Source organism: Hippocampus zosterae, chromosome 18, assembly GCF_025434085.1.
Source record: "Hippocampus zosterae strain Florida chromosome 18, ASM2543408v3, whole genome shotgun sequence".
Taxonomy (NCBI): Eukaryota; Metazoa; Chordata; class Actinopteri; order Syngnathiformes; family Syngnathidae; genus Hippocampus; species Hippocampus zosterae.
The window spans coordinates 15,649,214-15,676,317 of NC_067468.1; the positions used below are offsets into that span (position 1 = coordinate 15,649,214).

Sequence of the window (27,104 nt, forward strand, 5' to 3'; positions counted from 1 at the left end):
ACAAAGGTTTACGCCGTTGTGAATGCGCTTCCATTTGAAACCAAGCAAGAGTTCAAAAGATTCTTCCCCAATCCATGTGAGTTTTGGCTGGAGGGTCACGCTCTTGAGGTCAAATCCGGTGTCCGTCTCAGGTGGTGGTCCCCACAAAAAAAACAAAACAGGAGCAGCAGCCTCAACGTGTTTGTGTAAAAATGCCCGAAAAAAAGAGGCTCCTCCCACACAACAAATTCCACTTCAGCTCCGTTTGCATTTGTTGTGCATTAATAAAAAAAAAAATCACACAAAGGGCGAATTTATCAGCTTTCAGCTCATCGAAAATTTTGACTCCAGTCAGACAAAGTGAGCAGAAAGGTTGCCGGTGTGAGATAACGCAGGCAAAACGTTTCCTTCGCAGATCAGTCGGTCAATAGCACACGGTCTAATGAGCTCCAGTATGACAGCCGCCTCAACAATCAGTCCTTGAAAATTCTATCACAAAATAACATTTTCTAATATCCGTCCCTCATCACACAGTAACCCTTGCATTGGAAGTAGCATTCAAAAGCCAAAGTCTTTGGTTTTACTGCACAACAGGAACTTGTGTGTGTGTGTGTGTGTGTGTTAATGAGAATTATACAACATCCAAAAATGAACATTTGATTCCTTTAAATCCACGACAGATCTTTGCTCGTCTATGCCGGCAGTGTATAGTGACAGGCAGAACAATTAAATGCTCTTCCACTAGAGGGCAGAAGACGCAATTGCCATTCAGACAGCAGAATTGATCATGGATTCATGCCAGTATATCACTCAGGATTGCGTTGAACGAAAGCCCAGATTTAACAACGTATAGAAGTGCGAGTACATTAATACGAGATTGTCATTATTTCAGCATATATACTTCTTGGGGGGGCATTTGTTCGAATGTAAAATATGTGCCTCGGCTCAAAAACAGGTTGGGAAACAAAGCCTTGAAAGTTATCCTTCCAGTTGGGATTCCCCCAAATGCTGAGTCGGGGTGTCGAGGTGAGCGCCCCCCCACCCCCCTCAAAAAAGGATAGCATAATTCAATCATTATTGTGCTTGCACATTTCAGGAAAAAAAAGTATGGAGAAACATTCTGATGACATGTTCATATCTGACGCATTATGAAAGTTTGCAAGAATGAAACGAAAGCGGCGCTTACTTCTGCCCCGCTCCTTCATGAAGGCGATGAGCTCCTTGTAGTACTTGAAGTCGTCTTCATAGGGCTGGGCCTCCACCGTGACGTTCATCTCCTCCTTCAGCTTCAGGTAGATGCCCTCCGAGAGGAAGTAGTGCGGCCGGTCGTCGTGCCTCAAGTCGTGGAAGATGACCACGGCGCGCGACGTCCAGTTGAAATGCGTGTGCAGCATGTTGGTGAAGTCGCCCAGCTTGGTGGTGGACGGCCCGCTGCGCACGATGGTTCGGTACTCGTCGCGCTTGTCGAAGCCGTACGCGGGTCCTCCGGCGGTGATGAGCGGGAGCTTCCAGTGGGACGCGAAACGCCCCACCGAGGCCAGCGGGTACACGCAGCCGGGCCCGAAGAAGGCGTCCGGGCGGATGTAGAGTTTGGCGTCCACGGCCACCACCTGGGCTCGGCTCTCGGCGCACGAACGCGCCGCCGGGTCCTCGGTGCTGTAGTTGAGGATGTTGATGGAGCGGCCCAGGAGCAGCCCGTGTTTGCCGTGCAGATCTTCGTGCGCCATGAGGATGGCCGGGAAGACTCGCGGCAGAGCCCACGGGTACTTGTGGTAGTTGTCCGGCAGCATCACCGCCACCGTGATGTTGCTTCTACACGCCGGGAGAAGGCAGCAGCACACGGCCAACAGCAGGCAACATCCCGGCGCCTCTCCGCGGCTCATGACGCTCGTTCCAAGCGGTCAAGTACGGCACTGGTTGGAGTGGTGGAGAAACGACCGGCTCGGTGCCAAACATAAGTCTCCCTTTGCTTCCGTTTACCTTTCGTCCGTCGCTTGTTTTCTCTCAAAAGTCACTCGAAGTCAACAGCGGCGTCATGTTGGTACTTTCCCGACGGGCTGTGCCGTGCGTCTCTGCCGCGTAAATCCACGTCAAAACCCAAGTTGTTGCGGAGCCCGAAGATGGACTTCTGGCGGCACGGTGTCGGTCTCCGACTGACTGTGTGTGGGGGAGTGAGAGCATCCATCCAGATGACTTCAACTTTATCGAGAACAGCCCTCATATTGCTCGGCCCCCTACAACGTCATACCCTGTGAAGAAATTCGGCGACGGGCTGCCATGTCAAACCAGTCACATATCAATCTATCATTTTCTGCGATCACACCAAAATGTGTGCTCATTTCGTCCGATTTGAACAATTTGCAGGTCAAACGTACACTGTTGATAGGAAATAAACGTTTAATACGCGTTTTCCTAATCGATTCGCTTGTGACCCGAAGAAAAAGCACCTAAATGAAGAGGACAGTGTTGGACGGTAAAAAACAAACAAAAAACACCTCACCATAACCCAAAATATATTATGTGAAGGATAACGCTCAAAACAATGCAAGTTGTTTTGTGGTGGGCGCGTATGACGACAACTTTCAAAACGGTCGTGAGTCGCCCCCTGGCGGTCACCCATCGAAGTTGCGCAGACTAAAAACGCAGTTTCCTTCTTGGCGCCACGTTTCCAATCAAAACAGGACTGTAGTTTCATAAATGACTAAATCACTATATGACAATAGCGCGTAAATGTCTTGACGTCACAAGCTTTTTCACTACAGTTATTTTGACAGCCTCAAAAGTATGACACCGCTGCACCACGGCAAGACCTCGGAATAAACCTTTTAATATCTGGTCCAAAAGGGTATAGTGGTCACCAACATGAGTCAACATCGGGTACATGAGAAAAGAGGAAAAAAACCCGCTATAATTAGCTACTACATTCACAGTGTACAGAAACACACATACACTAATGACAAAAAGTCATCGCTTCCGGTCAAACTTTCAGGATGAACCAAAAATCTTAACAGGTGAACTTAATACGACATTCTCAGAAGTTTTAAACGCACAAATTTATCAGACTGTTCAATGTTGCAGTACTTTTTGCACAACAGTTGGAGGTATTTAAGGTTGACGGGTCATAAGTTTAGCCAGTTCGAGCTTGTAGTGCATTTTCGATCCATCCTTAAGTTTTAACTGAATGAGAACATTTAAATGGTTTGTCAACAGTTTATATAGCTATGAATCTTGGATTTTAGGATCCACCCCCCCCCCAAAAAAATATACATACGTTTATATACTTTTAAAATATAAATAATAAAAGCCGTCATATTGTTACGCACTGCCCACTTTCCCCAAAACAGACTTTAAATAAACCCCCCAAAGTAGTGAATTTGCCAAAGCGCGTTGCTGTGACATTTTCAAGTGATGATTTTTGGTTGCTAGCTTAAAAGGAGACGCTATCTTTTCTCCAGAGATGTCGCTCTTCCTTCCTCATTCTTTCAACCAGTTGAGCAACTGAGGGGTGTAGTAGGTGATGATAATGTCAGCGCCTTAAAAAAAAAAAGAAATAAAAGTCATTAGTTACAAGCCCGACGGTAATTATTGGAACAACTTTTAATCACAGAAATATGATATGGCCAGTATATCTTTCCCTATATTGTTTATGTAGTACAGAGTACAGCGTCATCATAATTCCTAACCAGTTTGCAGGACAATAATAATATATAATAATAATATATATTTTTATTGTTGTTGTACTATAACACATTACAACAACAACCGACAGTCCACCCCTCACCTGCCCTGCGGAAGGCAGTCATGGCCTCCATGACAGCGGCTCGCAAGTCAAAGGCTCCGGCTTGCGCTCCGTGCCACATCATGGCGAACTCCCCCGACACGTTATAAACAGCAAGCGGATGAGTGGGGAACTGAATACAGGCAGAAGAAAGAAAAAAAAAAATAAGAAAAAACATTCATCAGCGCATCCGCACATGGCCTAACGACGTCGGCGTGATACTTGGAAATGCTCAAAGGAATTCTTCGAATGCGGACGTTTTCAAAAGCTCGCCATCATGAAGACAGACCTTGTCCTTGACTTCTCTCACAACGTCCAAATATGGCAGACCGGGTTTCACCATGAGCATATCGGCTCCTTCTCTTACATCTCGCTCCTAAGGCACAGCAGAGTGTTAGGCAAACTTCACGTTATTTGTTTGTCAAACTTTGTGTGTGTGAGAACTTTTTGTAAGCAGTGTAATTACTATTATTTACCACAGCTCGAATGGCAAGCCCCCTTGCTCCAGGGGGGAGTTGGTAGCGGCGCCGGTCCCCAAAAGCTGGCTTGGATTGTGCAGCATCTCTGCATAGACAACAGTGGCAGTCTCAGCATTCTTAGTTGTGCAAATGTTTTCATCCCGCACCTTTATTTACCTGAAAGGGCCATAGTAACATGAGGCAAACTTGGCACTGTAGCTTAGCACCGACACCTGGAGATCCAAATAAAGGACGCAAATCATTTGAATTCATGTGAAATCGTTTTTTTACAACATATGGAAACCGAGAGGGACACTTGCTGCGTCTTGCGCTCTTTCGAAATCAACAGATGCCTTTTTAGATTTACTCAAGTTATTAGTTTGTAAGCGTTCTTTACTCGGCCAATTTACCTTGTTTCCCAACCCATTGGAAAGCAGCGCTTGTTTTATGGCCCCAACTCTGCCATCCATCATATCAGAAGGAGCAATTATGTGACAACCTGCGGCAAAATGCAAACGACCGACTTTTAATATCAATGACAAACTGAAAAGACATTTTTAAAAATCCTCTGACATTGTATTTCTCACAATGCTACCCAATCAGTGTGCATTTTTCTTCATTAATACAGCCAACGTGTCATTTTTTTAAAAATCTGAATTATCAATGCTTCCATAACTATTTTCAATCAAGTCAGAGGCCTTATGATATACACTTAATATTTATGTTTCAAGAAATATCCCAATATGCCATTACAGAGACATTTAGAAGTGTGTTTTTTTGTGTGTGTGTGTGTGCACCTCAAACATATAACAGAAACTTTCAAAGCTTGAGGGTGGGCGGCAGCGTTTACCAGCTTTGGCATAGGCTAATGCTACTTCTGCTAGTCTCAAACAGCTAGCATCGATGTTCAGCGAACCATCTTCATTCAGGATACCTGGAAGGCAAATTTAAATACGTGGAGATTGTCAGTACATCTTAGTGATGTCATGATTTGGTTTGGGACCAACGGGTGACACTGTAGGGCTCCCCCTGCAGTTGCACACCTGTTGGTCATTATGTCATTATTAGTTGTAAAAAAAGGACTCCTGCCTGAACACTCAGTATGTATGTATCAGGATGCAACTTGTCAAAAAAAAAGCTCCAGCTTCCAAAGGGCATTCTCCCAGTAACGCTGCATCTTGTCGGTATTCACTTTTGGCAAATTCTGGACTCCTCTAGAGACCATTGTGTGTATTTCTTTCGTTACTAAACGGATAGCAGCAATTCTCTCCCTGGATTATATGTACCGCGTAAGGCTGAGGAAGGTCTACCGTCAAAAAGAGACACTGACCACAATGGCCGTGCGATGTGTAGGGACACAAGCAGACGTCGCATGCCACCAGCAGGTCAGGGAATAAAGATCTGATCTTCTTCACGGCCATGACGGCGGGCGTGTCGTCTATGTCGGCCCCTGAGCCTCGGTCGTCCTAAGGCACAAAAAAAAAATAAAAAATCAGCATGTCTGCATACGGTCTGACTTATCTTCACCTGCAGGAGGTCCGTTTTACACTGCGACTTCCACCATATTTTATCCATTCATTTTACGTGTTCCACTGTAGATGAACCCTCTTCGTGAATACTAAACTCTTGCAAATGTTCTCATCATTGCAGTTAATGGCCAGATGAATCAACAGCTTCACAAGAATGATCCCATTCACATGTTTGTGCCATTTCCTTCCAAGCACAGTGACACTTTCAGTTGTCCTTGCGGTCTTTTTAGATTCACTGCACATACCTTTGCTATATTCGCGGGCACCCCAAAGATCAGCACGCATTTCAAACCATTCTCGACAAGTGGCCGCAGCATTCCTTCAAGTTTGTTCACCCCATATCTACGAAAGGGAATACATTTGAAATATAGACTTTACAAATGATGCAGCATGATTGATTACACCCCTTCTGTGCATTTGTACATAGAAATAGTAGGAAACCAAACAAACCAAATGGGTCAGTTAAACTATATGTTGCAACTGACATTGACTTAAGGCTGGGCTTCAAGAGCAAGGACCCCCCTCCCCCTTTGAGTGTAACGGATGCTCAGCTTATCTATGTCCTGAAACAGTATTTGGCGCTCGATCCACCCTGACTTTTTTTTTTTTTTATCTCAGGACAACACCCTTCACATCAGTTGGCGCTTTTGCACAAATGTTGCCCCTGTGAGCAATGATGGGAAGTGCACTTTAGTCAGGAAACAATTACCGGTACTACCCGGATTGTTATAATTACCCCCACCCATTACCTGGCTTGTCCAGGTAGGCTCTTAATAGGCTCCACAGCATCAAGATTATCTCTAAAGGAGTAGCAAGAAAGATGGAGTAAGACCAGGAGAAATATTTTTCATGCATTCATGTAGTTGTAGCAAATTCAAAATTCAAGTCACACACAAATTTGCCTGAATTTAGTTGAGGGAAAATCTCTGCCACTTACGTGATGAAAATTGGGTAAATGAGGTTCTCTGCTTTTATATCTGTGGCACAGGTCTGCCAGTATCTGAGTGTTGGGTGAAAGTAGCCACTGTGAATAATGGACTGCGCTGGCGTCTGCATCTTGACCCTGAGAGAGGCAAATTTACTGAAATTGAGAAAGTGTGCACGAGACACCGTGAATGTCTCCGCGAGTAGTCACTTCATGCAGGCCATTGTCCTTCATTACGGTTCAGTCAGCGTTAATATTGACCAAGCATGCGTGATGCTCTTGGCCAAACACAGCTCAGGTTGCATAATATATTTATTTCATTTGGACTTTGGAAATAATGGACCTTCGCTTTCACGTTGCCGAGTTACTTTTATATATTTTTGTCATGTGAGGACACCTGTTTAATCGAGTACTGACATTTATTTAAGCAATCAGCGTTCTACAAGTTGCCAATATGGTGATTCGCTGCACAGTAATTGCACACAAGTGAGCTTGATGTGCACGCACGCATGCATGCATGCAACACGAACAATTTAATTTCGGTCGGGCTTTCCAAATGAACTTTAAAAAAATCTATTTTTATATTTCTATTGACACCGAGTCCATCACTAAGTACAACACTACAAATGATCGATGTTATAACAAGCATTTGGATACATTTTTGACATTGTCCTACGTCGTATCGGCTGCGTTCAAGGAACAGCAGGAACATTTTAAAAAAGTAGTCACCTTGGCCAGAAAAAAACATGTTTGAACACGTGCAAAATAAAGAAGACGTCAACAAACTAATGAACTAAAAGCGTTCAGCATATAATAAATTGAAATTGCACTCACCTGAGGAAACACGACAGCTCTGTAGCGCGTAACAACTCCTTCAGCAGACTGACCGGTTACGTTTCTTCTTTAGATTCAATTCCCACTGACAACACTTCGCTTGTTCTCACTGCCGCCATCCAGCGACTCGGTGTTTGCTAAAAAACAAACAAAACAATTATATGCTATGTTTATGTATAGGTAGATGGATAATCACATCGCGACGCGTATCGTATCGTTATTATTTTTTAATGAGATGACACATTTAACATTTGGGCATGATAGACCGCCACGAGTGACGTAATCTGTTCGGCCACCATACTATTAAATGCCATTCTCGCGATGTTACCGCAACGGTGAGGACGATGCTAATAGCTTGTTAGCCTAGTGGATTGTCGCTTTTCCTGTTGCGCTAAATGGAAGGCAAAGTACTCGACTGCGATTGAGGTACAGTGATGTGCAGTCACATCACACTAGATTTCCATACATGTCAATTCATGAGCTTCATGTAAGACGTGATTGACTGTATCATCTCTGGCTACGTGTGGTGAGCTAGCACTTGTGTTACTATTTGGGCTGACTTCAATGTTAAGCTATAGGCGTCGATGCTAATGTTTCTCTGTGTCTCAATCTGTATAGAATTGACCAGTGTTCGCTTGGTTTAACATAAGATGATTTCGCAAACTTGAAAAATAATATCTTCATAAAATAAGAAGGTGTTGGACTTCAGTCGATGTTGCTTTAGTTGGTGAAACTGTTTAAAGACCATGTCCTCTCTTTTCAATGTATGTTGACATTAATTGTCATTGTTTTCTAGGAGTGTTTCCTGATATTCAGAGACTGGGAACACTTGTCGCATCAGGTTGGACTCAAAGATGTAGTCAAAAGTGAAGTGTCTCTTTTATGAGATTCATCAACTCCCTTGATCAGACGCATTTGACAAGTCTTAACTCCTCGTGGGTGGCTTCCACTCAGTGCTCCAGCTGTTGTCCAACAGTTCATCTCTGACTGAACATCCAGATTCCCCCACCATGTTGTTCTCTTTGCGTGAACTTGTCCAGTGGCTTGGCTTCGCCACCTTTGAACTCTTTCTGCATTTACTAGCGTTGCTAGTCTTCAGTATGCTGGTTGCCCTACGAGCTGACATGTTCACCCCCATGTTAAGCTGGTGGCTGGTGTTCGTCCCCCTGTTCGCCGCCGACGGTCTCAGCACCTACTTCACGGCCATAGTATCTATCCGGCTTTACCAGGAAAACGAGAAGCGCCTGGCGGTGCTGCGGCTGCTTTGGGTGCTGACGGTACTGAGCCTGAAGCTGGTGTGTGAGGTGCTGCTGTGCCAGAAGCTGGCAGAGCAGGAGCAAGCCAGAGACCTTTGGTTCGGCCTCATCGTCTCGCCACTGTTCATCCTTTTGCAGCTGCTGATGATACGAGCATGCCGAGTCAACTGAGGAGGTTGGATGTTCTTTAACATTGCAAGGAGCGCTTTTCATCTGCTGTTGAGAAATTGAAAACATAACAAGGTTGTGTGTTCCAGTTTGGCACCTCCTGTTTTTTTTTGGGTGAACATATAGTACTTGTATCATGTTCCATGGATTGCACACTTTAATTTTTCTTTTGTGTCCCTGTTTCTAATTGAACCGAGCTGAACAAAGACTTTCGCTGTGTGTGGTTATTAGATGTACAATACTTCAAAATGTCTGCTGTATTATGGAAAAATCCCTGCCTCTGTGTTTAAGGAAAGTTTGATGTGTCCATTCCAGCAACTTTTAATATGAAAGGCTCAAGAATAGTCACGTTATAAGATGGGAAACATTTGATTGACTCCTGAAACTGAAATGCCAAGAGGGCAAAATGTAACTCTGCAAGCCATCTTCAGGCTGGGATTTCACCCATACGTGAGTTATTCAGTGTTTATGGCGTGAGATATCTGTGTCACATCATAGTGCCTCTTCTTTGTGTAATTTGTGATAGACAATAAGCTTTGAAGAAAAAAAAGTCGTGCTTCAAAACGCACACGTGCACACAACAGTGCGACTCAGTGGGATCAGGAACACGGAAAGAGCAGTTGCACCAGAAATGTTTCTGTTGGAAAAATTGACATGAGACCTTGTGACTCAATTTGTACTTTTTTTGTCTGCTGCCCACAGGTTCACCCAAATGAAAAGAATGTAAACAGAGACAACTGTCTGGTTTTCTTTTTGTTCACTGCCCCCAACATTCTGTGTTGATTTCTCTTATGTTGTTTTTTGTTTTGCATGGATTCAAAGCCTGATTTGAAAGCAACTCGCTGTGTGCAAAATGTACGTGTAATGTATATGACAATTTTGGGAAAGAACATGACAAGATATTTATGTTGTTTTGTTATTACTCACATTTATCTGTAAATAAGATGTAAATAAACCAATATTTAATCTATTTTTCTTTTAGAAGTAAATACTTAATAGTAACCAGGCCAGACGGAGTCAGTTTTTTTTGTTTTGGCCACAGGGAGGCGCGCTTGAGAGTTGCCGGTGGGGGTTAAAAAAAAAAGGTGCTTGCGGTTTACTCGTGCCAAATCCCCAGTTTCACTTCCCATGAAAAATGCAATTAAGTGGTCATCGTAGGCCTCGCTTATTTGCGCAGTATTGCGTAAGAACGCCAGCGTGTATTTGCAACGAAAAGTGAAAATCAGTGCGAAGACGTGTTTGACACGTCATTTTATGTTTTGCCTATATATGTATAAAAAAACGAATATACAAGAGGATGACTAATACGAACATTCGCACAAGCATCAGATGTGATGATTTGTTTGACTCGGATTTCCCTTTGAAGATAAACGAAATAATGATGATCTGCGCACACTTGAGTCTTTTGTCATTGCGCCCATTATGTTACAATAGGCTTGGTGATGAAAGTTTGATGAGGTACAGTAATCTCTTGTGCGCAGTCCTTAGGGTGCTGATTCATACAAAACAATCCCCTTCTCACGTCACGTGTTTTCCTCAACCGGATTATCGACAGGTGGCATCGGCGACAAATGCCGAATGAAGGAGTACAGTACCTCCACCCAGATCTGGATTCTGCAATTCGCCAATCACTTTGTTTATATCACGCGCCTTCGGCGTTTCCATGTACTTTCTAAAGGAATATTAATATCCGAGGGCAAAAACGACGAGAGCGACACACGGCACGTGCTCGGTTAAGTAAATGTGATGTAAAATATGCAGTTCGGAACGCGTTTAATGATTTTCACGGGGAGAGGTCAGGTGAACGTGAACGCCACACCGTTTGATTGACGGGTGGCGTTGGCCCAGTTAACAATAGAAACGGGAGTGGTTTGCGCCACAGTGACGAAATGGGTGTGTCTGCAGGACCTAGCAGCCAATCAGGAAAAGACTAAGAACCTGGAAGTGGCGTTCGCCGTGCTGCGGAGAGGCGGGGCGGTGTTTCGGGGCTGTGGAAACCCGACAGAGCTACGGAAGCGGCGAGATTAGAGAAAAGAGAAAAGAGGGTGGAGAGATGTGTGGGACTGCACTGTGAGCGATACTGCAGGTACACTCGGACGCAGTTTACGCAGCCGCACCGGGCCGCGGCAAGACCGCATTGAAGCCTTCCTCTCTCCTCGACACCCCCCCTTCTCTCGCGTAAGCCCCGCAATGTCTGGCGGAGGAGAGGCAAGGTACGCCCGCAAGGAGACCGGGCAAGAGAACCCGAGGATGCCGGCCTGGAAGCGAGAGATCTTGGAGAGGAGGAAGGCGAAGAGCGGGGCGTCTGGGGGAGCCGCTGCCGCGGAGAATGGCGCAGGTGGGAGTCCGAAACGCGGTAACGGGGAGCAAACGATTAACGGCGGCACCGGCGGGGTGCCTAACCGAGACGACGCACACATCGGGCGGAACTATTCCATCGCGGCGGCCAGTCAGCACTTCGCCAACAACAAAGACGCGAGACCGGTGGGCGCGGAGGGCACGGCGAGGAGCCACGCTGACGGACAGGAGAGCTTGGTGCTCCAGGAGAGTCTGGGCCCGCTGGAGGAGAACCCGTTCATCAAGCTGGAGAAGGAGCGGCGGAAGCGCCAGGACCGCGAAAACGCCACTCGTCCGATCCAGCACATTTTGGAGCTTTACGGTAACGTTCCTGGTATACGGACTATCAGAGCAGAGAACATTCTCATCATCGAGTCGGATCCTGATTACGCTCACGACGGCGAAGAAGATAAAAGTCCCATTTGGCCACAAAACGGTTATAGCTCAGTAAATGATCTCTTGGACAGGAGAGGGAACGCCGTCACCGAGATAAGAGCCAAGGAAGTGGTCATTTATGACACCGCGTTGAGTAAGAGCGAGGAGAATCTGAGCACCCTCGGTCACCCAAACCACCGAGACCCATCGTATGAGACGGGTGAGGGTCAAGGGATGGTGAGCCGAATCCTGCAGAAGTTTGACTCCAACTACGGGAAGCTGCAGAAAAAGTCTCACAGCACAGAGAACCTGTTGGACCTCGATGGAAGTGCAGGCAGAAGGCAGAGGACCCGGGTCAAGCCGCAGCTGGATCTCATGCCCAAGCCCAAAACGGACTCCGTCAAAACCCCGGGCGGCAGGCAGCCATCGTCGCCCGTCCTCCAGAGTTCTCTCAAGACAAAAGCGCATTCTCCCGCACTTGAGACGGGCAGCCCGCAGCGCAACGTTGAATCCTCTAATCAGGTGTTCTCCTTCCGCCAGCGGCTCGAAGAGAACGGCGACGGCGCGACGACCGTCACGCCGAGAGACGAACCGGACAAGGCACGCGAGGTGACCCCTGAGGTGTCCCTCAACTCCAAGGTGCCATCATCAACGCAGAGCCATTACTCCCTTTCATCCAAAGTGTTGCACACATCGCCCGACTTTGAGATCCGTCCGTCCCCGAAGCCTGACCTCGCCCAAATACCCGACCGAGACACTCAGGCGCGGGCCCTGGCAAACCTGCGCATCCAGTCCAAAAACTCCTTCATGGTGATTCCCAAGCGACATCTTGCACCCTCGCTTGAAAGTGGCCACACGGCGCCGCCCATTGCAGCTGAATCGTCCCCTTGTCACAAAAGGGCGGAGCGGCCCGTCCCGGGAGTGGCGTCTTCTCACACATCCACACCCGCTCAAATGCTCCAAAAACTGAAGGCCGCAAAAAAGGGAAAGGAAGTGGTGCGGCCAGACTACCCCTATGCCACCGTTGCCACATCTCCTACGTCGCCCGTGCCCTCACGGAATCGGTCTCCGTCTCCAACCACCCTTTCTCCACCCGCCTTGGCTTCTCCTCCCTCATCGCCCGCTTTCTCTCCCCTCGCCCTCTCACCGGAACCTTCGCCCACGTCCCCGACCGACGTGGCTCCTCCTGCAGAATATCTCCCCATCACAAACATTGACGATATCGATGCGGGACCTCCACCTCGAGCGTCTGAGCACAGCCCCAGGATGCCGAGAAGGAAGGGCAACACCTTTACCGTGGTGCCTAAACGTCGGGCGGAGGCCGAGGGCAAGGCCGCTTCCCCCGAACCCCGGCAGGATCCCTCAAGTGACGCGTCACCGGGGTCCACGCCCCCTCAGGCGCCGTTCACTCAGCTGGGCTCCCTGCTCAAGAAACGCTACCCTGCTGCTGAGGAGATTGAGGTCATCGGTGGCTACCTTTCCCTCGGAAAGTCCTGCCTCACCAAGACGGGCACCCTGGGCAAGAAGGTATGATGGCCGAAATGTAAACGATAGGAGAAGGGCAACAAGTAAGAAATGATCTATGTCGTTGAAATACACCGAAGGATTTTGGGAAAAAAAAATGTTCCCCACCCTCAATATTGCAATTGCAATTTAATATTGCAGGCGGCCCGGTAGTTCAGTGGTTAGCACGTCGGCTTCACAGTGCGGAGGTGCCGGGTTCGATTCCAGCTCCGGCCTCCCTGTGTGGAGTTTGCATGTTCTCCCCGGGCCTGCGTGGGTTTTCTCCGGGTGCTCCGGTTTCCTCCCACGTTCCAAAAACATGCGTGGCAGGCTGATTGAACACTCTAAATTGTCCCTAGGTGTGAGTGTGAGTGCGAATGGTTGCTTGTCTCTGTGTGCCCTGCGATTGGCTGGCAACCGATTCAGGGTGTCCCCCGCCTACTGCCCGGAGACAGCTGGGATAGGCTCCAGCACCCCCCCACTACCATAGTGAGGCTTGGAAGATGAATGAATGAATTTAATATTGCAATTGTGTTTTTTGAAGGTCGCCTTCCCATGCCCCCCCACCCTCCCCCAAATGGAAGCGAGAAATTAACATTTAAAAATATATTGTTCTTATAGGTAGATATAAAAGCAAATTACCCACAAATTAAAAGACAGTTTGTCTCCTTGAATGTCAGTCCTTAACGTCTGAAACATTCTGACTCGCAATCTTTTCAGCATTCACGACGACAATGTCGCAAAATTCCACCAAACAAATGTGATGTCATCAATTGGATTGTAACAAGAATGCAAACAAATCTAAATCTAAATCTAAATCATCATTAAATATATGAAATATACATCATAATATAAACAGTAACGCCCACTGACAACCGTTTTTATTTTTTTCCCTCCTCCCAAGTGCAGCCTTTGCACTTTGAAAACTGCATTCTACGCCATATCAATGTTGTTCAACTTGTTTTTCAATTCGATTAATTGTTCGGCCCAATACAAACAGCATTTCCCCGCAGCTGGAACAGCTATTAAAGATAATCGATATAATCCTCTCATAGGTAGTCATTCAAGTTTCATTTGCTCCGAGTTTTTAAAGCAGGCTGCCACGCAGGGAGTTTACTCTTGTCGCTCTTTAGATCATCATCCCTGCGCAACACGTCCTCCGGTTGCTCAGGGTTGTGCCGACAAATTTCAAATCGTCACTTCCCACACTTGACTTGCCCTTTCCCGCAGAGCGTGGAAAGGTGTGTCCTCGCCAGCCACATGTAGCTTTTTTTTTTTTTTTTTGGCTCGGGGCCCTACAAAAGCTGGCTGTGCAATCTCATTAAAGCACGGTTCTTCTTTCCGAGAGCATTCGGGCAGAAAGACGGCGGAAGAAGCCGCACTGAAGAGCCGAACGCTGACATACGCATGACAATACAACACGTCTTTATTTATAGAGCGCTTTCACAACAGCCGCGGATGTAACAAAAGCGTTTGGCGGAACGGTGAAGATAACAAAACAATCGAAGGGCGACGCCTAATATACGACACGCACGGTCATGTAATCGTAAGCGCCGTTCCCGCATACGCCTCGTTGTTTGGAGCCGTTAAAGACGAAAGAGGAGAGAGTCAAAGTGTCCTTTCACCGGTGGATCGGAGACGTCGCGCTCAAAAGCGGCCATGACGCCCCGCACGTCGCCTCCAAGCTAAAACAAGAAGCTATAGCGTCCATTGATGGAAAGAAAAATTTGGTTCACTTGTAAATCCGCTTCAATTCCAAGCGGCAACATACGCATCCTCGGCTCCGAGCAGCCATTCAGTGTCCAACAGTGGCGATAGTTTCCAACAGTGGCGACATCTCAGGCGAACAAAAAAAAAGATCTGTCAAAAACGCTGCCCAAATGAAGGACAACAAACACCATATCACAAGACAAACATCAAGACAAAAAAATGCGCCATCTTGAAACCTCTGACTGATAACGCGTCATAATTAGACGATCGCAAAGTCTGCGTCTTGTCTGGCGAGAAGCTCGCGCTCGAGCAATTATGCTCCGTATTATGTCTAGACGACAGTAAATTGCAATTGATGGGTTGTTACAGGAGTTGATGATTATCAGACGGGTGCGTCTCTCAATCAACCTGCGTGTCAAGCATTTTTTTTCCCGTTCTCTGTCACTCGGATCTGTCGTAGAGCTCTTAGTTTGAAGGGCGATGTTAGCAAGGGAATGCGGCGCTTGAAGTCAGTCTCCACATCACTGCATTGCCATCTCAAATGGCCATTTAAAAAAAAAAAAAAAACCCACAAGCAACATACAATTTGGAGAAAAGTTACATCATTCTACCGGGCGTCTCGGGCCTCTCAGACGCTGACCCGCTTTTACGTTTCCTTGACCTGGCATGCCGTAATCCGCCGCTTTCTTACAAGCAGGGGAATGCGGTAAAGGCGGCCCATCCGCTTGGTTCTCAAATCTAGTTTGGAATGGTCTCGCATAGAATTGCCCCCCCCCCCCCCATCCTTTTCTTTTGTGGGCTGGACTGCACAAGCAATTACAAAAGCATCAAGGCTCCCTTTGACCAGTATAATTTGTGTGGAATTTTCGTTCATTGCAGCCTCTGCGTCGAAGCAGCCGCTGAACGTTGCCTCAGATGAGGGCTTTGGCTTGGCTTGGCTTTTTTTTCCCCAACAAAACCAACCTTTTTTTATTTTTATTTTTTTATGAGGCTTAAAAAGAATGTTCCACATATTATGGTTTTACAGAAGAAAGCCATAAGCTCTTCCCGTACATTTTCCAAGAATTGATGTCGGTCCCCATATTGCGTCTGAAGCAAATTGAGCCGTCCGTCTGGGTTGCTGGCGCAGCTCGCGATGTCTCGCTTTTTGATCCACGCCCCCCCCACCCTGCTTTCGTTTCTTCTCTTCGCAGTAAGGAGCCTGTCCCCCTGGCTTCAAGCTTCCTGTGATCTTCTTTTTTATTGGAAAGGGAAGCTATGTAGGTCAAGTGCAGCTTCTTGAACATCAGCTTGCTTGCGTTTGCGTAAAATCAACGTGAAATTTAGATGGCGGGATTGAGTCACTTTCCATCTGCGTATTATTGATTGGATGGGGCTCAGGGCTTTTTTTTTTCTTTTAATTTACCACAGTCCCCCCCCCCCCTCACCCCCTCGTTAAATGATGCCAAGGTGCATAGCATTTTTGTGTTGGTACCATTGAGGCACTTTAGCCACAGCGCCGGCCATCCATCCATCCATCCATCCATCCATCATCTACCGCTTATCCGGGGCCGGGTCGCGGGGGCAACAGCTTTAGCAGGGAAGCCCAGACTTCCCTCTCCCTAGCTACTTCGTCCAGCTCTCCCCGGGGGATCCCGAGTCGTTCCCAGGCAAGCTGGGTGACATAATCTCTCCAGCGTGTCCTGGGTCTTCCTCGGGGTCTCCTCCCGGTGGGACATGACCGGAACACCTCACCGGGGAGGCGCTCAGGAGGCATCCGAATCAGATGCCCAAGCCACCTCATCTGGCTCCTCTCGATGTGGAGGAGAAGCGGCAGTTGATCCAAATTGACGATAGTAATACATTAAATCAAGAGATACCGAAAATAAATATGTGCTTGAGCCACAAAACACGTGTACACGTGCGTTATGGTGGAGATAAGAAAAGAATTCCGTCCAAAAATGCGTGTTGCTCACCAACTACCGAACAAATACGATATTGTACCAGTGACTCACTCCTTGCATTGATTTATTTGATCGCTGCCAGTGTGGTATGTCTGGTCCATTGTGTCCGTGAGTATGTGTTATTTTAGTTGAACTTAAATGCCATGTCTACACCGGGGTTTAAAAATAGAAATAAGCTTCATTTTTATTTTCAACTCCGTGTAAGTCAGGAAGGCGAAGAAAAGGTCACGCTGATGCACTTGCGTTGTGCGCCAGGGCTACAGGTGTGAAAGTCCATTGTGTTTAATTATTTACCACTCGGGCAGACATTCCCCATCTCTCCTCCCTTACGCTTCCTGAAACGTTGCGCCACACCCCTCTTGTTTCCAAAAATTGCTCCTCCTCATGGAATTTGAGTCAAAAAGCCAAAAAATGAGTTTGAAGACGAGTTTTTAAGATTGGCGGCGGGGGGGGGGGCTTGCCGAACGTTCATTCCAAAGAGAGGGACTGGCTCCCTCCCCTCCGAGCCTCCGCTTGGTACTCGGTACCTCTAATGGTGTCTGGTGATGCGCTCCCTCTTACGATTACCAGTCAAGAGGTGAGCAGCAGCATTGTGGACCCACTGGAGAGGCTTCATGGAGGATTCTGCATTGCAGTCATCCAGCCGGGATGTGACGAAGGCATGAATTAGCATTTATGACACCAAAACATCTGTTCTGGCGTCGTGCGAGTCAGCCAGAAAGTCTTCCTTCATCGTTGTTGTTTAAATCAGATGTCTCTGTTTCTTTTCAGTTTCTTGTCAAACATTCACGTTCTTAAACGACATTTTCCGAAGGATATTCGCTATTCCGCTGTTTATCTTCCTCCTGAGGGTCTGCCTGCGCCTCCACCCGCCCGTTTCCTCCCTTGTCGTATAACCATGGCGCCCGTCGCCACGACAACACACGCCGGGGCCATTCTATCCTGTCATTAGCGCGCACTCTCTCCCCCGTCTGACTCACACCCGCCGGTCCGTCAGCGTCGACGTTGCCGCGAGAGAATAAAAACCGTCGCGGTTGGCGATTTGATTGACGGCTGCGATCTCGAGAAGGTGCTCGAAATGGTTCCGATGTTCATCCGCAGTATGCGTCCGTGGCCCAAAGTCGGCCTTGTGCAAAGGTCAGGTCGGTGAGGTCAAAGGTGAGGTGAGGTTGTCGTTATCGGACAAAATGGAGGTGGGAATGGAAATCTCTGACCGCAAAATGAGACTATTCAGCTGAGGCAACATTTTGGTTGAAGGTTCCCGTGGTCGCAAACGCTTTCAGTTGAAGATACAAATCAACAAGCGCGCCCAACCTCCCCCCCCCTCCCCCCGCCACCCGCTCCGTAAACCAGTTAATCCAATCCAGATAAAGACTCGCACACATACTCGCACACGTCTCCGCAGAGAATACTACAAGAGCGTCCGCTCGCACTATCTCGGGACTCGACAGTGTAAACACAGATGCTCACGGACTGCGCCTGCAAACATCAGACGCCGACGTGCCCGAGTGAGCCTCCACACACTAGAATCAGTGATGTAACGCCTCATAGCGGCTTGATTTAATATAATAAAAACGCCCCCCAAAAAATGTCCCCACAAAATAGTGAAAAGGCCTTCGTGACAACGAAGCGTGGGCTAATTGCCGCCGTGGCCTTGCTTAGGGAAAAAAAAAATGTACAGCGCAGGATTCCCGTCCATTGTTGTACTTCCGGAGGCACGGCGCACGTGGTCGAAAAACAAATCTGGTAAACGGAAGCAAATCCCGCTGTCGTGAGGGCTGGAACTGAAAAAGAACGACGTAACACTTTGTAAACATTCATTCATTCATCTTCCGAGCCGCTTGATCCTCACTAGGGTCACGGGGGGTGCTGGAGCCTATCCCAGCCGTCTTCGGGCAGTAGGCGGGGGACACCCTGAATTAGTTGCCAGCCAATCGCAGGGCACACAGAAACGAACAACAATCCACGCTCACATTCACACCTAGGGACAATTTAGAGTGTTCAATCAGCCTGCCACGCATGTTTTTGGAATGTGGGAGGAAACCGGAGCACCCGGAGAAAACCCACGCAGGCCCGGGGAGAACATGCAAACTCCACACAGGGAGGCCGGAGCTGGAATCGAACCCAGTACCTCTGCACTGTGAAGCCAACGTGCTAACCACTGGACTACCGGGCCGTTTGTAAACAGTAATCGGGAAAAGAAATGGTTTTGTAATAACACTTGAATGCAAAAGACAACTTTGTCCAATGATTTGACTGACACGTTTCCTCCATTTGGCATGAAATGCGATCCCCGAGGTCCCAGGTTAGCTCAGTCAATCCCAAGACTTGAAAGGGGGGGGGGGAACAAGTACCAATAACGCGCTCAATGAGGTTTGATTCTGTGCAAAGGTGTGGCTGCCACTGAAATTCACCGGATATTTTGAAGGTCACTTTTTAAGGTCGTTGGCTGAATTTTGCAGCAGACGTTTCATGTTAGCTGACGCATGCTTGACTATCGTTCACCCGGCGCATTCGCGCAGCTGCAGTTGAACTCCCCAGCCGGTGTACATGCTTTGCCGCTCTAATATTACCGAGCAGAAAGGAGATTAGCTCTAATCACGTTGACGAGGCCCATCTCCTCTTAAGCCGCCGTACACCTCAATCGAGCGCAAGACATTTCAGTTTCAATGCGCCGCATACGCCGGAGGCACGGCTAACTTTGCCTCGACTCTTTTGCTTGTCCACGTGTACTTCCGGTTGTGTGACGTGAAGACCCATTCCATCCATGTCGTCATCTTGAATTATGTTTTTCGAACGCGGCGCATACCCAGTGAGCCGGCGGGGGGTTAAAAAAAAATCATATAAATGCAATACAATACAATAGCCAGTCGTCTACGAGAGCCGCTTTTGCGTGACGGATTCTAACTCTGTAGTTCAACCCGATTAGCAAGGAATCTGAGCCAGCGTGTGCGCATACGTGCACACATTTATTAGGAACCACCTTTCTCTAATTGAAGACGTGCAACACGGGTTGGCCTGGAAAAAAAACAAAACAAAACGGCGCACAGCTCTCATTGTGTCTATTGATAAGGCAGACCCATGAAAGCATTTTTAAAAAAAAATTTTTAATATTCATTTCCTTATTGGGCTCATAAAAGCAATGCCCATAACTCAAAGATGACTATCTATAGCACTTGTTCTCATTGACGCCAGAGGAAAACATGAGCCATGGGAGAGAGGCTGGGTGCACTTTGGACCGGCCGCCACCCGCCAGTCAGTCAGTCAGTCAGTCGCAGGGCACCTATGGACAAAAACACGCCCGCATTAACACCTCATCTCACTTTGCCGGGTTCAATCTGTTTAGTTTGCAGTGAAGCAATGCATAATCAAGCATTTCGTTGTTTTGTTTGCAACAGCACCAAGCTAGCTCACAAGCTTTTTTAATTTCAAAATCTTTCACTATGGGCGGCCCGGTAGTCCAGTGGTTAGCACGTGGGCTTCACAGTGCAGAGGTAGCGGGTTCGATTCCAGCTCCGGCCTCCCTGTGTGGAGTTTGCATGTTCTCCCCGGGCCTGCGTGGGTTTTCTCCGGGTGCTCCGGTTTCCTCCCACATTCCAAAAACATGCGTGGCAGGCTGATTGAACGCTCTAAATTGTCCCTAGGTGTGAGTGTGAGTGCGAATGGTTGTTCGTCTCTGTGTGCCCTGCGATTGGCTGGCGACCGATTCAGGGTGTCCCCCGCCTACTGCCCGGAGACGGCTGGGATAGGCTCCAGCACCCCCCGCGACCCTAGTGAGGATCAAGCGGTTAGGAAGGAAGATCTTTCACTATGTTACTCTCCAGAACATCTTGAGTGCAACAACAACAAAACACTGAGCAGCCCCCCCCCCTACCCCCCACCCCGTCCCCAAATAGCTTGTCCTAAAGTGCTACTTTGCGCTTAATAGATTACGGGTGCTGTTTATTGGGCCGGTTGTGCGTGATTTACTCAGATTGCCATTTTTCACTAACATTCCAAACCGTGGGCGCGAAATCTCTCGCTCAAACGGATTGGCCAATTGTTGACAACAGCCGTAAAAGTGGCGGAGAGCGTAAGTTGAGCTTGGATGGTTCTCCTCGTGTAAAATGTGAACATTTGCACCGCAAGAGTGTGAAGTGATGGAATTGCACATGCTAGCGCTCTCTTTGATGCTCTCTTTGATGTTGAGCGTACGGTAACCTGCCTTCTTAGATGCTTGCATGTAATTAATTAGCCACCGCCCAGCCACATTTGTGCGTCTTCTACTAACAATTTGCATAACCTCACCAAATAACCGCGCCAAATGAACTGCGCAGCAATTTAGCGCTTTGGCCATGTTTACTGTATTATTTTACACAATCTTTAAACGCCTACTCTACTGGAAATTGTTATGTTGGCAATTTATTTTATTTATTTGGGGGGGGGGGTCTGAATGAAGCTGGTTCTTGAACTCACTTCAAAAAGGGAAGATGCTGAACTGCCACGTTAGCTCTCAGGCTCATTCTGGGGCAGCCAGCCAGTCTTTGATAAATATGAAACAGAAGCAACACAATGAAAGACTTGTTAGCCTGCCCAATGGCCCAGATCGTTGATTTCGCACGCTGCGCTGAATAAGAAGTCCTTCCGTGGGGCCCGGCTTGATGTGTACCACAGCCCGAGGGCAGCGAAACTCCCTTCCGCCTCCATGAGGCAGATTTTGTCAGGCAGACGCCGATATTATCTCATTATTTACTTCCCTAGCTTGGTCATGCAGGCAAAATATCATATTGACGGGCATCTCTCGTGAGAGAAGCGCTAGCAAACCAGATAAAAGGAAATGTGAAAAAGGAAGTGGTCTCGGTAGAGAGCCTGATTCATTCATAGACGGGCTGTTTACTCTGGAGTTCCTCCCAAGACGGGATGCCACAGGGTCAGCCCAATGAAGCTCGTAAACGGTCAGAATCGAGGCAACAACTCCGCCATGGCGCGGTCTTAAATACGGGTCCGATTAAAAATGTCGCCTTTCGATTTTAGCTTTGATTTCAATCGGCGTCGTTTTATGAGAACAACAAAACGCTTGACCTTTGCCATTGGATTGTTAAAAAGCTATTTTTGAGTGTAGATATGTATATCATACCACAAAATACGATGACAGAATTCATCAGTGTATTTTAAAAAGAGGGAAACAAAATGTGCCTTGGCTTATTTGGTAAAAAGGTTATTTTGCAAATTCTCTGTATTGCACCGAATGAGCCTTTACCCTTTGCCGAACAATTGTTTGCCATAAAACGAGCTACATGGCCGAAAAATGACACGTTCTCTTATCGATTGTCTCAACAGATATTTTTATCTTTATGGGTGTCCTATGAGTCACATATCAGGTGCCGCTTGACACCGCAACATTCGGGGAAGTCATTCAGTACCTTCCTCGAACAGGAAGCACTGCTGTTTTTCATTTGTAAGTGACTAATAGTTTTATTGGCACGTTTGCGCCTCATCTGGTATTATTGACGTTTTGCCAAATTTGGAGGTTGGGGGTGGGTGGGGGTGGTTCTGTACTTTGTAACGTACTTGCCATATCATATGCTATCAGACATCCATCCATCCATCCATCCATCTTCTACCGCTTATCCGGGGCCGGGTCGCGGGGGCAAGAGCTTTAGCAGGGAAGCCCAGACTTCCCTCTCCCTAGCTACTTCTTCCAGCTCTCCCCGGGGGATCCCGAGGCGTTCCCAGGCCAGCTGGGTGACATAGTCTCTCCAGCGTGTCCTGGGTCTTCCTCGGGGTCTCCTCCCGGTGCAACATGCCCGGAACACCTCACCAGGGAGGCGTTCAGGAGGCATCCGAATCAGATGCCCAAGCCACCTCATCTGGCTCCTCTCGATGTGCTATCAGACAGTTTGGCTCAAATCCAAACTCGAAATGGACCCTTATTGGCCTGTGGCCTTGTGATGGAGATTAGAGCAGATTTAGGCCCCCGGTCACAGCGAAAAACGGTCCCACGAGAGCAGTCTGCTGACTCACTTTCAGACGAGCATCACTTTTATTTTCCGTAGCGTTGACACGATCGGGAATGTTTTGGTGCCAAACCTCTCTTCTAGAACTTAAAAGGCCATCGATAATTTAATATTCTTCTTGAACTGTCGTCCCCCACCCCCACCCCCTCTCCAGCTCAAGATCTCCTTCAATGAGACAAGTCTTCACAGCACGTACGAGTATCCGTCCGAAAGCAGCGCTTGGGACAGCGGCGAGGAGGCGGACCAGGACAAACAGGAGGGGAAGCTCGCTGAAGAACTGCCCAGCATGGTGGGACGTATCCACATCCCGCGGCCCACTTTCACCAGCTCGCCCACCCACACCGGCAGCAGCAACGGTGAGTGGAGATTCTGTTGAGGGACAAAAAGTCCGGAAAAGCCTTGACTCGGAATGCCCCAAATCTTTCCCTTTTCTATGCCGTTTATCCTGTTGAGGGGAGCCGGAGCCTCTCCCAGCTTACTTGGGGTGAAAGGTCACGCAGAGGGAACGGGAACCAACACTGCCTGCACGAAAATCTGACGACTGAACTTGTACGCCCGCCGTCGCTGGCTAACCTATAAATTAAAGGCATGAAGAGATTCATTTTAAAATGCCATTCAAATTTGTCATTCGTCTCCAATCACGACGAGAACAAACGCGGAATAAGCGGAAGCTGTTGTAGGTCAAGATTCAACCAAGTCGCTTTTTCACTTGCTACCAATGTCCAAATCATTTATTTACATATTTCGCCATTTAATACGTTGCATCGTTGATATCTAAAAACGAGTTGGCCTTGAGGAACCCGGTTTTGATACCGGTTGGGTTCAAATAGCGAGTTCTAGATTCGTTTCGTCGAAAGGCTGTCAATGGGAGTATAGCGACCTCTAACGGACTCTTCCTGAACTACATTTCTGAAAATGTCAGTCGGTCGGGAAAATCTGTTCATAATTCGTATGAGTATTTTCAGGATTAAAAAAAAGGAAAAAAGGATCCCCCCCCCCCACTCCCCAACCTATTTAGAAAACAATTAAGACAGGCAAACCTTTTTCGTACAAAGCTGCACCTGCCACTATCATCAAGTTGAATAACACGCCCGCGGTCTACCATGTACGCAGACCTCTCAAACTACATTCCCAAACACTCGATGGACTTCAGCGCCTGGCAGGAATACAAACAAGAGGACAACGCGAACAAAGAGGACGCCACTTCCCAGCAGACGCAGTTGACGGAGGAGGTCATGGTGAGAGGATCGCAACTTGGATCGATTGCTTAATTTGTGTCACCGTTGTAAATAAGTGTTTGTCTTTCTTTATTTTTTTTTTTTGGTCCGCAGCTGACGCCGGCGGACAGTTCGTCCCTGTCGGACTACAGTAGCGAGCCCGCTCTTTATTTCTGATCTAAAACGGCACTGAAGTAGCACCTCATGGGCGGGACCAACGGGAGACCGGCGAGGACTGCCCATACCTGGACCTGAACCACTTCTAACTTTGCCGGGCCCCCGAGCACACTTTCCCCGACGCCTTCGGGGAACGCAAGCCACGGTATTTATTGCCACGAGATCGTACAGTCGATCGTGTTCACACCTAAAAAGCAGCTGGGCTGTTCACCCCCCAACCCCCCCCAAAAAAAAATCCTGGGCAGTTGATCTGTCAAACCATATCCGATCCAATTAAATAGCTCGTCGGCAGCCGCCCCGTGATTTTCGTCCACTGTGGTTGGCATCGGGGGGGGGGGGGGGGGGGCCACGTGGGCTTCAAAGTGCAAATTGCCACCCAGAGCTGCCAACGGCCCACGCGGAGGCAACACGTCAAATGAAGGTTGCGTTTCCTCGCTTGCAGTAAAACGACCCAAAAGAACAATCTGAAAGGGTGCCACACATCGTTTCGTTTTTGTACGCGCGCTTTGTTTTGGTCGACGCAACGGCTCAAGTTGTTTCTCTTCCGGTCAAACTTCCAGATGCCTTTCCGTTTGCTTTCTTTTGGGATGTGGTGGCAAACCGTATTGAAGCTGCTGGACGGTCGGTGCAGGCAAACTTTGACACGATGCGGAGGCCAAGTGTAAATGACATCAACGCGTGCACACTGGAGGAAGTTTTCTGTAGCAACTTTTTTTTTTTTTTTTTTTTGACCAATGCTTGAAAAAGTGACCTTTTGCCAAAAACAAAAAAACAAATGTCCGGACTGCTGGTGAGCGACGCACAGCGGCCGAATGTCTCCGCATCCTCCTCCTGAGCTTCTTGGGTATTTATTGCTTCTCAGTGTTGACGTTTGCATGTCCTAAACCTGCTCCTGTACAATTTTTTTTTTACATCACGTTTTCTGTGTCAACGTACAAAGAAGCAGACGGGCGAGTTTGGACTGATCAGCCCGTATCGGACCTCATCTACTCTCACATTCCACGGAGGGAAAGCTGGTCCGCTCTAAATGAAATGAAGGTTAAAGTTTTAATGAAGGGTTGTTTTTTTTTTATGGACAGGACTGCACCACGTTTCCATGATGATGATGATGATTTTCTTTTTTTTTAAACTCAATATGCCAAGTGATCAAAGTGTTGCTGTAAACGGCCTCCGTCCTTTACACTCAACCGCGGCCAGTATTGTCGTGCAGTTTCATTGTAACGCCAGCTTATCACGATGAACGTGTACTTCCCGCTCGGCCCCCCCCCCCCCCCCCCCCCCCCGACGGATGACCTTTAATAATGCCGCCGAGACTTTGCGCTCATGCTCATGCCGGTATACAGTCTTGGATGTTGAAATGTGCTTGCACTGTCGTGCTTTTTGGCTTTTTGTTTTGCACCTGGTTCTCCTCTCTCTGTTGAAGTTGTTTACTTGACGGTATGTCACATCTAGTCGCTGACCATCAACAAGAATTCCGTTGGGACTGTTTTTACAGGCTGGAGTGCAGTAATTCACGTTTTGTTATTTTGGTGGGGTGGGGGGGGGGGGGGGGGGGGGGCAAAATGTCCTGAAAGCGTCAACGCCGAATGCACTGCCGATGGATGCAATGTCCACTTTTGTACACTCGCTGCAGCCTTGCCTCTTCAATCTGAAGATTGTTGGACTGACGCCATGGCTGTGTTCGTCCTGGAATTTTATAGTCTGGAAAAATAGCAGTGGAAGCTCCAAAGCAAAAAAAAAAAAAAAAAAAAAAGTTTCTTTTGAAAGTGAATTCACTTTACAGGCAATGTTGTCATTTACATTTGAGCAGCACTCATCCAATAGAAGTATAAAAATCAGTAGAAAGATGAAATCCGGTCCAAACAAAGACTCTTCCGGAAAACGCTTGACAGGCGCATGATCAAAGGGAACAAGGCCGATCATCGCCATTGATGGGAGCTGCATTGCGCCAATCAATGTTGTGCTCTTTATGCGTCACTGCTACAGTATTTTCTTGCTATTGTGTGTCGTCTGGCGTGCGGTGATGGCGCAACGCCAAACGGTCAATTTGAGTGGCATTGGATTTTGGAGGTTCCACTGTACTTCACCCGTGACGGTTTACCAACCATGAGTCTTGTCGTACCCGAATGTATTTTGAATCTTCATTCCAAGCAAAAACGGATTTTCCAATAGCCGGACGAGGCTATTGGACAGGATTGTCTTTCGCAAAAATTGTCCAGTGTCAGCTTGAGCATTGCCAAAATGAAATTGTCAAATCCCCAGCAGGTGTTTTGTATACGTCTCGCCGCACTCAACGTTCAAAGTGTAAAAAGAAAAATATGCTCTTAGGAGTCAGAATGTGTTGGGAAATAAACGTTTCCCAAATGCGAGGACACGCATTGTGTCGTTAATTAATTGCGTCGCCGCCTTTCAACTAAAGATGCATAGAATTTTTGGTGGGCTTGTTTCTTGTGGTCTCTGAGCAAAACGACCAAAGCGGTCACGTTGCCAGCAGTTTGAAACACCAGCAAGAACGTTCCAAAAACGCCCGATTACTCCGATAGCCAAAACGTGCGACTTGTGAAGCGTACACAAAACCAGCAATGTTGCTTTTCCAATCCCTTCTTGCAAAATGAGCAGCTGGTGGTAAAACACTCCATTTTGTCCACATTTTTCCTTTTTTTTTAAAAAAAAAAAATCTGCATTGCCTCCGGTGTGTAAAATTATTGTTGATGATTTGAGAAAAAAAACAAACAACTCAGTGATGTCATACTGTACAGATGTACGTTAAATAAATATCAAACTGGAAGAAATGTAAACACTGTGTGGGAAGATCATTTGCCAAGCGTGCAGTTTTCCATCGGTTGTCAGGGTGACCAATCCGTTTTAATAGAAATAGCAACAAACAATTGCAACGTGCATGTTCCGTTCCCTTTAAAA

The 27,104-nt window shown here is 47.5% G+C and overlaps 4 protein-coding genes across 8 annotated transcripts in view; 2 read left to right on the forward strand and 2 right to left on the reverse strand.

The window, feature by feature from the left end:
- The window catches only part of npr2 (natriuretic peptide receptor 2), a 30,095-nt gene extending 27,920 nt beyond the window's left edge, over nucleotides 1-2,175 (reverse strand). The window contains exon 1 of the mRNA XM_052051083.1: nucleotides 1,166-2,175. Within this exon, the coding sequence (XP_051907043.1) occupies nucleotides 1,166-1,862 (697 nt within the window). The 5' untranslated portion in view covers nucleotides 1,863-2,175. The remainder of the gene's footprint in view (nucleotides 1-1,165) is intronic.
- Nucleotides 2,176-2,790: 615 nt separating this feature from the next.
- alad (aminolevulinate dehydratase) lies at nucleotides 2,791-7,652 on the reverse strand. 3 transcript variants are annotated; one of them, XM_052051131.1, is made up of 12 exons: nucleotides 7,504-7,652; nucleotides 6,682-6,807; nucleotides 6,494-6,544; nucleotides 5,990-6,086; nucleotides 5,546-5,681; nucleotides 5,066-5,149; nucleotides 4,626-4,714; nucleotides 4,393-4,448; nucleotides 4,234-4,321; nucleotides 4,047-4,133; nucleotides 3,761-3,890; nucleotides 2,791-3,512 (listed from the first exon to the last, which is right to left on the reverse strand). In XM_052051131.1, the coding sequence occupies exons 2-12, from the start codon at nucleotides 6,798-6,800 to the stop codon at nucleotides 3,454-3,456; spliced, it is 996 nt and encodes a 331-aa protein (XP_051907091.1). In that variant the 5' UTR covers nucleotides 6,801-6,807; nucleotides 7,504-7,652; the 3' UTR covers nucleotides 2,791-3,453. The 3 variants fall into 3 exon arrangements, with proteins under 3 accessions (XP_051907091.1, XP_051907092.1, XP_051907093.1); XM_052051132.1 differs by lacking the exon at nucleotides 7,504-7,652 and adding an exon at nucleotides 7,346-7,446; XM_052051133.1 differs by lacking the exons at nucleotides 6,494-6,544; nucleotides 6,682-6,807 and having other exon boundaries at nucleotides 7,504-7,624.
- A 125-nt stretch (nucleotides 7,653-7,777) lies between these two features.
- Nucleotides 7,778-9,897, forward strand: tmem203 (transmembrane protein 203). Of its 3 annotated transcripts, none has more exons than XM_052051145.1 (2): nucleotides 7,778-7,929; nucleotides 8,300-9,897. In XM_052051145.1, the coding sequence occupies exon 2, from the start codon at nucleotides 8,514-8,516 to the stop codon at nucleotides 8,928-8,930; it is 417 nt and encodes a 138-aa protein (XP_051907105.1). In that variant the 5' UTR covers nucleotides 7,778-7,929; nucleotides 8,300-8,513; the 3' UTR covers nucleotides 8,931-9,897. The 3 variants fall into 3 exon arrangements, with proteins under 3 accessions (XP_051907105.1, XP_051907106.1, XP_051907107.1); XM_052051146.1 differs by having other exon boundaries at nucleotides 7,836-8,029; XM_052051147.1 differs by having other exon boundaries at nucleotides 7,836-7,990.
- Nucleotides 9,898-10,407: 510 nt separating this feature from the next.
- On the forward strand, nucleotides 10,408-26,983 carry tprn (taperin). The gene is made up of 4 exons (XM_052051094.1): nucleotides 10,408-13,166; nucleotides 22,946-23,147; nucleotides 23,905-24,029; nucleotides 24,123-26,983. The coding sequence occupies exons 1-4, from the start codon at nucleotides 11,118-11,120 to the stop codon at nucleotides 24,183-24,185; spliced, it is 2,439 nt and encodes an 812-aa protein (XP_051907054.1). The 5' UTR covers nucleotides 10,408-11,117; the 3' UTR covers nucleotides 24,186-26,983.
- The last annotated feature ends 121 nt before the right edge of the window (nucleotides 26,984-27,104 follow it).

Excerpts from the sequence above, each read along its gene's own strand:
- alad (XM_052051131.1), bottom strand. The coding sequence starts at position 6,800 with ATGCAGACGCCAGCGCAGTCCATTATTCACAGTGGCTACTTTCACCCA. Across the intron at positions 5,150-5,545 it reads CACATCGCACGGCCATTGTG|GTATCCTGAATGAAGATGGT; the intron begins GTCAGTGTCTCT and ends TTTGCCTTCCAG. Across the intron at positions 3,513-3,760 it reads GACTGCCTTCCGCAGGGCAG|GCGCTGACATTATCATCACC; the intron begins GTGAGGGGTGGA and ends TTTTTTTTTAAG.
- tmem203 (XM_052051145.1), top strand. The coding sequence starts at position 8,514 with ATGTTGTTCTCTTTGCGTGAACTTGTCCAGTGGCTTGGCTTCGCCACC.
- tprn (XM_052051094.1), top strand. The coding sequence starts at position 11,118 with ATGTCTGGCGGAGGAGAGGCAAGGTACGCCCGCAAGGAGACCGGGCAA. Across the intron at positions 13,167-22,945 it reads CGGGCACCCTGGGCAAGAAG|CTCAAGATCTCCTTCAATGA; the intron begins GTATGATGGCCG and ends CCCCCTCTCCAG. Across the intron at positions 23,148-23,904 it reads CCACACCGGCAGCAGCAACG|ACCTCTCAAACTACATTCCC; the intron begins GTGAGTGGAGAT and ends CCATGTACGCAG.